Here is a 9,772-nt window from a genome sequence, read left to right as displayed (position 1 = left end):
GACACTGGAACAGGTTGCCCAAAGAGGTAGTGGACCACCCTGGTGGTGTTCAAGGCCAGGTTGGATGAAGCCTTGAGCATCCTGGTCTAGTGAGGAGGTGTCCCTGCCCATGGCAGGGGGGGGTGGGACTAGATAATCTGTAAGATCCATTCCAACCCTTAAAATTCTATGATTCTATGAAAAAGCTTTATCTAATTTGTGTATATTAAGCTATTACCTTGAGAAGCAATCATACACCTTAGAATCAAAGTTTTTATCCTCTAACAAGAAAGCATTAGGAAAGCTGACTAAACAAATTTTATTTGTGGGTCACCCATGAAAACAGCTTTTCTTATTTAACTGTAAGCTTAGGCAGAAAGTTATGAAAACTTAGAAAATATTTACCGTATTCTGCAGTTCTCTCCAACCTCCTAGTGCCTGGAAGTGCCTGAACTGCTCACCAAACAACCGCCCGCCGATCCTGCGCTCCAGGTACACAGTATGTCCCTCATTCAGCCTGGAAATACATGGATGAAGTCAGCACTGCTAGGATGGCAAAATTAATTTAGTCAGTCTCTTTATAAATTAAATTTAAAACATGATTTTCAGCACATTGAACAGCACACCTACCAAAAATGTTCCCATGTTTTGTTGGTTACCAAGTTTCCTGTCCAGCTATGAGAGATTTCATGAGCAATAACCTAAAACACAGAAAACAGATCTATCATGTAGACACCTCTGAAAAAAGAACATAAAATCCCAACAGAAAGAAAAATATTCTAATGAGATCTCATTTACTACACTTCATTCCCAAATCCAGTTAGCATTCACCGTTCTGTAAACCTATCCATATAAAATTTAAGTAGAGGACTAACACTGTCCTAAGATACCTGCTCCAGAAATAATTTTGAATGTCCAGCCTGCAAGTTAAGGAGCCACAGTGATCAACAAAAACAACTCCTCTGGCAGCTTGGTGTTTATGAAATCACATTTCAGAACACAGAATACCAAGTGATGGACTAGTACTACTTCCCCACTTCAGCAACTTCTGCAGTGCTGGGATGTTCCAAAATATCAAACAGGAAGTCACCCCGGAAGGCTAATGATGCATGATACATTATAAAGTATCCATGTCAAACACCTCAGTATTTTTGGTGTAAGACAATCTTTTCTTTTTTCTTTAGCAGTACATCAGTCTAGTAGAAAGACACTCAATAAAACAGTACTCAGAGTACTCAGCTTTCCAGACAAAAAACACTCAAATTGTTCGCATTATTTCCACTTTAAAGAAAACTGTACATAACATGAGTTCAAGTGCACAGACAGACACAGAGAAAGAAGTTCTCTATAAACAATTTCAATGAGGTTAATTCAGCTGTGGTTTTTAAACATATCTGTACACTGGTGTTGTGGTTTAACTGGAGAGGAAAAGAGCTCCCAGGCAGCTATTCTCAGTCGTCCCCCTATGCATACAGACACCCACGTTACTTCCCTCTGTCCATTTTAAGAAATAGATACATCTCCAGTTTCTAGTGTTTACTTAGAACTAAAACTCACTTCGTAAGATTTCTTGAGTTACTGCCTCAACTTTTAATTTCCCCAATGAAAAAGAGACCAGGTTTACAGGTATCTTTCACAAAGGAAGTTAAGATACAACTTCAAGTTGTGTTCTACTTGAAGACATTAACCTATTTTGGACTTACATTTGATAGAGATCGATCACCTGCCTAAAAAAAAAAAGAAAAGGACAAGTTAGTTGTCAGTTCAAGTAAACCCGAAATATACCACTTAATGTAGTTTCTTGTATGACCCCTAACTCCAAAGGAGGCAGGAACATTTACAGGTATTTCTAGGAAGATTAATCCAAATTTGTGGATAAGTAAGCCCTGAGGAAAAGCTGACTATTATCACTGTTATACTTACCAATAGTGTTGGAGTTACAAAAGTAAGACAAGGATTCTCCATACCACCATAAGGAAAAGAAGGTGGTAAGACTAACAAATCATATTGTCCCCAAACATAAGGTCCTGCTAAATCTTCTGCTGTTTTCAGCATAGCTTCAGCCTGAAACAAGAATTCACATTAGTTTCTGAGACAACTTCTGACTACAAACAATGAGCAAATAAGAAGCTATGGATCCCATATTTCATTCTCTTTCACCTTGGCATGCAAAACAAATAGAAGACTATCAATGTCTTTTCAGTAATAATTTTGTAATAATAATAGTAATAATAACAGAATAGCAGCATTTTTGGAGGCTAAATGTAAAAAAGGTGAGCTCAGGATGAACAAAACACTGAACCACAGTCTGTTTCTTTTCCAATACTATGTGAAACAGTTAGTTTACAAAACTTTTTATCGTTGCTGTTAATCACCCACCTCAGAAAATTCAAAGGCAGATTTATCCACTAGCTCCTTTTCAGCCCACACGAGTGTCCTTGGCCCAATCTTTCTGTGGAAAGTAAAAATAAATGCCACTAAGACACTATGAACCAGAAAGAATTCTATGGGAAACTAATACAGAGAGCATATGTTTAACTCTGCCCATGAGTAACCAGCGCTGCAGAAGAAATTCATTACTCTTTGTCTCTTTTTACTCTTCTGCTTTAGAACACAAACAACACACGTCCACTGTTCAGTACAAAAGAACAGGAAACACAGATTTTTAAATGCTAAAGTCCTAACATAAATAATTACTATGACCTAGATTAACACAGCCTTGTGCAGATAAGAAATTAAGCTGAAGTTATACTTTTCTGCCTTTTGTACATGACAAAGCTTATCTGTTACCTGAAAAAGAAGATTTATCCCCTGTGCTAGCTTGTAACCACTAAGGGCTGTTTGAATTCCAAACTCTTCATGCTATTTCTCTACCTCACAGCAAAATAAAAACATCATGCAAGTGCCAATCAAGATACATGCAGTTTGATATAAATAAACAGGTTAATTGAACCTTTTAAAACTAGAAACAAGACCAAGAAACACATTTTTTAAAAAGTTACCTCTGAAGATTTATTATGGTTATTAATATTCACCCTTTGTGCAGATTCACTCACCTGCTTTCTAAAGCTCCAACCACTAAAGCAACCAAGTAGCAAGGTATGGGAACCTAGTAGAGAACATGAGGGGAAAAAGAAGAAATCTTATTTGTAATGTGAGTCATCAACAGCACTGACTAAGAGAAAAACAAAGGTATGTAAATGAAGCCATTTTCCTCCATAGTTTCCTGCCTTAGAGGCAGGCAGTGTTTGTTTGGGTTTTTTGAAGGCACTGGTTTTTTTTCCTCCCCATATGATATTCCTTTATCCATGGGATGTACTTGCTTCACAGATATTTCATGCAAAAGCCACAAAACTAAGTATCATCTCTGTTTGAAAAAACCTGCATACAGAAATGCCACTGGTTGGGTTTCTGTTCAAAAGAAAGTCAGTTTTCTATACTCACTCCAGTTCCATTAAATTTTATGCAAGGAGAATTTCAGAGATACTGCTCTGATCAAAGGCAGTTTTCTCACACAGAAACATGCAGGAAGAGCTTTAATGAAGCAAACAAGAATATTTATGGATACAAAAATTTCAGGAAAGAAAATATTTGATTTCCATGTTTGGAATTAAAATAAACTCTAAGTGTTTATTATTTTAATGAAAAAACTCCAAAACTAAAATATCTTTATAGAGAAATTCTCTCTCCCAGTGCTCTGGAAAGAAAAGGGGGTAATACAGCCATCCTTGTAAAAGTTCCACTTCATCTGACTAAAGATTGTTAAATAAGCAAGACTTTAAATCATAATGAGTTGGAGACAACATTTTGGAAAATTTTATTCCACCATTATCCCCAAACCATTTAAATATCATTTATTAAAATATCCATATCATCATGGGTGTTTTGATTCTACCTATTAACCCACAGAAAATACTCTTGAAAAGAATTAAGTCCATTGACTTCTGCTATAGACAAGTTATTAAAAGACTGTCAATAAATCTCTACGTCCTGATGTCCAATTTGCTAATCTGACATTTTTGAAATTCAAATCTCAATAGCTGTTGGGTTGTAAATTCATTTTTACAGAGGCTGACTTCCAATAAACTTCTTACCAGCCTGGCCATGCAAGAGCAAAGAAAGTAGCTTTAGGTAGGCTCAGCAGTTTTGTATGTTAGATAACACAATGTGTCTTTTATCATGCATTTGTCTTTTTGCATTTGTATGTTTTGTGTTTAATGCATGTTAATTTTTTTCTTTTAATGAAAAACATGCCTTTTCTAACAAATTAATGCTTTTCTGTATTAGAAAGTGTAGTGTATTTCAGTTAGACTCAATGTTATTCCTTGTACAGGTTCACCAAACTTAGCAACAGTGTATTTCTAGGTAACACACAGCTCAGGAACACACACAACATAGAAGCCTCATGCATTAGACAGACTGCAAACGTTTAGGCTCCACAGAGAAGGCAGAACATTGCACATTGAAGAGCTCACAGACAAGGTGACTTTTTTTCCCCTCTCTCAGGTTTCAAGCAGCAGCCAAATCAAACCCAACAGCTGCTGTAGTTCAGAGTAGGTTCCCCTCCTCTCCTCCAAACACACAATTCCATCCCTCCCCTCAGTCATTCAATCTGTCAGCAATCCCGATCTTCTATAAAAATTACTTATATTTTAAAGCACATTGAAGAGCTCACAGACAAGGTGACTTTTTTTCCCCTCTCTCAGGTTTCAAGCAGCAGCCAAATCAAACCCAACAGCTGCTGTAGTTCAGAGTAGGTTCCCCTCCTCTCCTCCAAACACACAATTCCATCCCTCCCCTCAGTCATTCAATCTGTCAGCAATCCCGATCTTCTATAAAAATTACTTATATTTTAAACTTATGTTTGTCTGCTTTTTTTTTGGATGAACTAAGCTCACCAAGAAATCCCAAAAACATCAGAACTGGAACCCAAAAATCCTGTGAGAACAAAAATGCCAGAAGAGTAAATCAAGACTGCTGCTTTAGGAGCATGGAATCATTAAACTAGCTGCACCACTTAATAAAACTCCATCCAGAGAACAGTAATCTTTAATTAGCTGGAGATGCTTTCCATAGAAGCCAAAGTTCTCACCTTAAAAAAAAAATTTCAAACCTCTGTTGTCAGAATTTGCCTAACTTCAAGCTCAAAACTGGTTCCAATGCTGAGTTTCACCGCTAAGATCTTGGTGAGCTTAAAACTTGCAGGGTCTGTTTTCCAAAACTCACTCCCACATTACTTGCATCTGCATCATTTTCCAAGGCTCAGTGATTCAGACAGAAAGGGTTTTGACAGCTCTGAGTATACCAGCTGTTTTCAAAATTCAAATCTGGCTTTTCTGGGAATGCCAAAAATAACCAGTAAACACCACCAGCACCTGGTTGTCTTCTAGGAGTTGGCGATTCATAACACCTCGTATTTATCTAGTGGCAAAGACCCATTGGTGAGTCTCATCATTTATCAATGACATCAAAACCATATCTGAAGCACCAGTGAACTGCAGGAGTTAGGAATAAGACCTGGAGCACTTACATTCTGACTGAAACGGTATATCTTCCGACTGCTGTCCTCTGGGTCAGGCACCTCTCCGTCGCGATTCGCGCTCATGAGAGCCACCAGCTCTTTTGGGACGGAAATCTGAAAGGTTATCCAAACACAAGCAATGCAGCTGCCACTCAGGATTACACAAAACACCACAAGAAGTGATGAGTGGCCCATATTTGTTCTGTTGTTCTCTCCAAGTAGAATATAACGCATACAGAAAGCTTTGACTTGAAGACTGGCAATATTTCATTAACCAGAAGGATTACTTCCAAAAGAAGTTACAAGTCTCATTTTCTTCAGACAACTGAATTGTAATGTCATATTGCACATCTTACTTTTTGCTTCCTTAAAACAATTGAACTATTTATGCCAGGACTGCAAAGATCCCCTAACTGTGTACCAGAATACATGATTTAAGGCATACATGAGAGTCCTTTCATGTATTTTCATGTTACAGCACTCTTTGTTGCCTTACTGGCAGGTTGTCCTGATTTTAAAACATATTTCTTTCTTACTACTGCACTTTCTTCTTCTCTTTTGGAAATAGATATATGTGAATGAAAAAAGAGTTAATATAGATAAAAGAAAATGGTAAATCAAGCTAGAGAAGTGCCATGGGGGAGATAAGCAGTTCTTGGCTCTTACGTTAACCCAAAAGTCAATATTCTCAGGTTATATTTTAGGCCACATCCTGGCCTAAAAATACCCCCATATAAATTGACCCATTGTAGCAGTTTGTCTTTAGTTAAGATACACATGACTTAGGTTCATATACCTCTGCATAGTAGGTTAGTTTCACAGCAGGTGTGTCTTGGCATGGAAAAATGGCTCTGCAGTGGATAGCCTAGAGAGGGAGAAAAGAAATAAGTTACAGCATAACAATCTTTCTAATGCAGAGGACTAGAAATAAATCAACTAATATACTATAGTGGAAATCTATACAGCTCCTCCAGAGAATTCATTATCTACAAACCAATACTTCTATCACTTATTAGTTTACAGTCATTTTTGCAGTTAAGGCTTTTGTAAAAGAAATAATGATAGGTGAGACAGATCAATAGTCATTTATATTGATTCCAAAGGACTGTATGTTCTTCAACAAGAATACTGGGGAGGATAAAGCAGTTAGAGAATTATTAAACTGTCAACACAGAATAAAACATCAGCAATGTCCTGGCATTAAGTATTTTCATTTAGGGCCTCTGACACACACAGTTAGAAGTTATGGGATACTGTACTTTCCCTTACTAGCCTTCTTCTCCTGCTCTTTAGAAATCAAGGGAATTTACAGTGGTATATAAACAAGTTTAAAAAATAAAAATAAAAATAAAAGAACTCAACCTGACACTGGCTGAAGAGAAATGGGTGTTTCTTTCCAGAAGTCTGCTCTGGAGTAAACCACTGGAGAGCTGAAGACTTTGGAGAGCTCTCAAAAGAGATTTCGACAATTGCTTCTTGTCCCCTGCATAACAAAGAACATAGTCTGTTTTGACACAAATCCTGTTCACACTGAAATTCCTCTACAAGGATTTCTGGAAAATAGGTCTGCAGCACTGTCTCAAAAGCATTAAAAATGAGAACAAGCAGCATACTAAAAACAACTTTTCCATTTCAATTATGATAGCAAAAATTAGCTGGTTTATTTCAATTTTCATGTCCCAAGACACTTTTATTATTGTTTTTATTAACCAGAAACTTTTCCTCTCCTCTCTCCAAGAGTATGGACTTCTTTGAACTATTTGGACCAGCTACATATTTACAGTTTTGTCACATCTATCTATTTTATACACTTAAGTATAAAAACCCCACTCCAATAAGGAAACAAAAAGGTGCAAAACCCTCCATAAGAACATAAATGACTGAATAACAATGTGTATTCACATATTTTCATTCACATAAAAAAAAATAATCAGATTTCACAACTGATGTTATGCTGTAAAAGTATGATCCCAAACCAGAAAAATAAAAACAGAGTTTTCAGTAATTACTGAAAATCCCCATTAAGAGTTGGGTTAACAAGAAACATAAAAAATGTTCAAATTTTATCCAGGGTTTCAGAACTGGTATAAAGTAAAAACTAACACTTCTTTGCAAGACAGGTATCTGCTTGCTAATAAGGCAACACACAAAACCCTGATACATTCATCCTCTTATTTTTAAATAACATATCTTAACCATCACTGACACCAAAAGCACTCAGACATATTTGCTTCTGTTCTCAGAAAGTTCCAGGTTAGACATGCAACTCTCTGGAATGAACGATTCAACCATTAATCAGAACAAACCTCAGGTAATCAGGGGAGTTGGATACTAGATAAGCTGACCAAGTACAAATATCTGGTTTATAACCAGTATTCCAAAGTACATATTTGACAAGAAAAGAGAAAATGATTCATATCACCAGAAGGCATTTAGTTCTAACTCCTGTTCTAACTCCCAATTCAGACATCCAGTTCTAACTTCCTATCACTGTTTTATTGGTACTTGCATGGGGGACTATATCTCACACATGATTATAAATTCTTACAACAGCAGCTCATAACCCCCTCTTTGTAGCTTTTTTTTCCACACAAGGGAATTTGTCAAACAAAAGCAACAGGCCTCCATTTCTGCTGTGGCCTGTTCGCTCAGGTACTTCGTTTGTTCAGTTTTGTATCAGATCATGCGTGTTTCCTCAGAAGGGACAACTATTGTAGGACATTCCTTCCCGCTCCCACTTTGTCTGTTTCTAAACTGCACAGAGTACAACATTAGCAAAAACAGATTACAAACAAAAGTTTTTAGAGGTCATAAGCAGTTCTGAAAACCAAACAATAAGACCCAACAATTGTATTCAAACAAGGGAACCTCCTTACACAACCACAGCTTTCAGCTTTGGCACCAGGGAGGGGTGAGGTCTGAGCAAACTGCCAAAAAAAAATTGCAGTTTGGCAGCAACTTTTAATTCATGCAACTTAAGAGGCAGACTGTGGTTAATTAGCTCATGCTCCATCATGCTGTGAAAACTCGAGTTACAGACTTCAGGAACTTGGACTTGGCATAGCCAACACAATAAAACTTTTATGATTTGAAAACATGCTTCTATCTAATCACAGTGACAACCTGAAGTTCTACAGAAACGCAGAATCAGCTTTGTATAAAAGAATGGCAAACAGAGGCTGTAACTCCATAGGCACTACACTGTGGCAATCCTGAACAAGACAAAATTCAGGGAGCTGAAGCAGAAATAACTGATGAGAAGCACTGGAAAAACTGTCACACATTACACATAATGTTGCTATACAGTTTAGCAAGTCATTTTGTACATTACATATGACCTGGAGGCAGGTAAAAAGACTCCCAAAGTTTCGGCCAATGAAAGCCAAATATCAAATTAATCTACAAGATCAATACCAAATGAACACAACACCCTTATTTATAAGTTCCTTTGCAAGCTTTACACAACAACCCTACAAGATGAGAAGCAGGTTATACAGTGCATTTTGGAAATCACCTAAAGGAACAAGCAAAAGCGTGTACCTTCTTAGTTCAAACGGAAATGTGATTTTCAGGGAGGTCCCCTTGAAACTATGCTTTTCTCCAAAAGCAAACTGTGCATCCTGTCCATTTACAGTCACTTTAAAAACCTGTATGTCTTTTGTATCCAAGACCTGTGATGAAGAAAATATTACACACCCGTTAAACAGTGCAATGATAAAGGTAGCAATTATGAAATCTTAAACACGTCTCTCTGAAGGAAAAGGTATCAACTAAGTAAAGCCAGAAAAACTGACTATGTTGACCACCAGAAACCAGCATTTTAAGAGAGCAGCACCGAACTGGGAAAACGGGTTGGAGAAAGAAGAAGAAAACCAAATTCTGACCATGGAAGCAGAAACAGGAGATTAGTAAGAGAACAAAAATCACAGCACTGCTATAAAGTGAGCAGAACGATATCAAAGCCCATTCCAAGGCTTCCATCCTGGAACTAGCCACTGTGAACGCAGACTCTCACTCAACACAGGATGAGCTAAACAGCACAGCACTCCCCTAAGCACCCTGAGCGAAGAAAATCCCACACCACCCCAAACTTTGCACGCAAAGCCAAGCTCAAGAGGGTTTATCACATATTTGCACAGATGACCGAGCAGGTAGCTGGCACAGCGAGACACACAGGTGAAAGAGCCCTGAGTGGAGCTTTCCAGCGATTCATTCACAATAGGTTCTTCGCCATTTTAACGGGAAAAGACCTCTCCCTGCCCTCGCACCGCA

At 37.6% G+C, this 9,772-nt stretch overlaps 1 protein-coding gene across 1 annotated transcript; it reads right to left on the bottom strand.

The window, feature by feature from the left end:
* Nucleotides 1-384: 384 nt before the first annotated feature.
* On the bottom strand, nucleotides 385-9,236 carry LOC103802513 (leukotriene A-4 hydrolase-like; the record flags this gene model as incomplete). Its single annotated transcript, XM_009074998.1, has 10 exons — nucleotides 385-496; nucleotides 610-680; nucleotides 1,683-1,706; nucleotides 1,903-2,043; nucleotides 2,359-2,431; nucleotides 3,036-3,088; nucleotides 5,510-5,614; nucleotides 6,297-6,365; nucleotides 6,863-6,983; nucleotides 9,041-9,236. Coding segments are annotated over 10 exons (965 nt in total), but the record flags the coding sequence as incomplete, so codon positions are not given.
* Nucleotides 9,237-9,772: the final 536 nt, after the last annotated feature.

This window comes from Acanthisitta chloris, unplaced genomic scaffold (assembly GCF_000695815.1).
Source record: "Acanthisitta chloris isolate BGI_N310 unplaced genomic scaffold, ASM69581v1 scaffold46070, whole genome shotgun sequence".
Classification (NCBI taxonomy): Eukaryota; Metazoa; Chordata; class Aves; order Passeriformes; family Acanthisittidae; genus Acanthisitta; species Acanthisitta chloris.
This window is presented reverse-complemented; position numbering and strand designations above follow the sequence as displayed.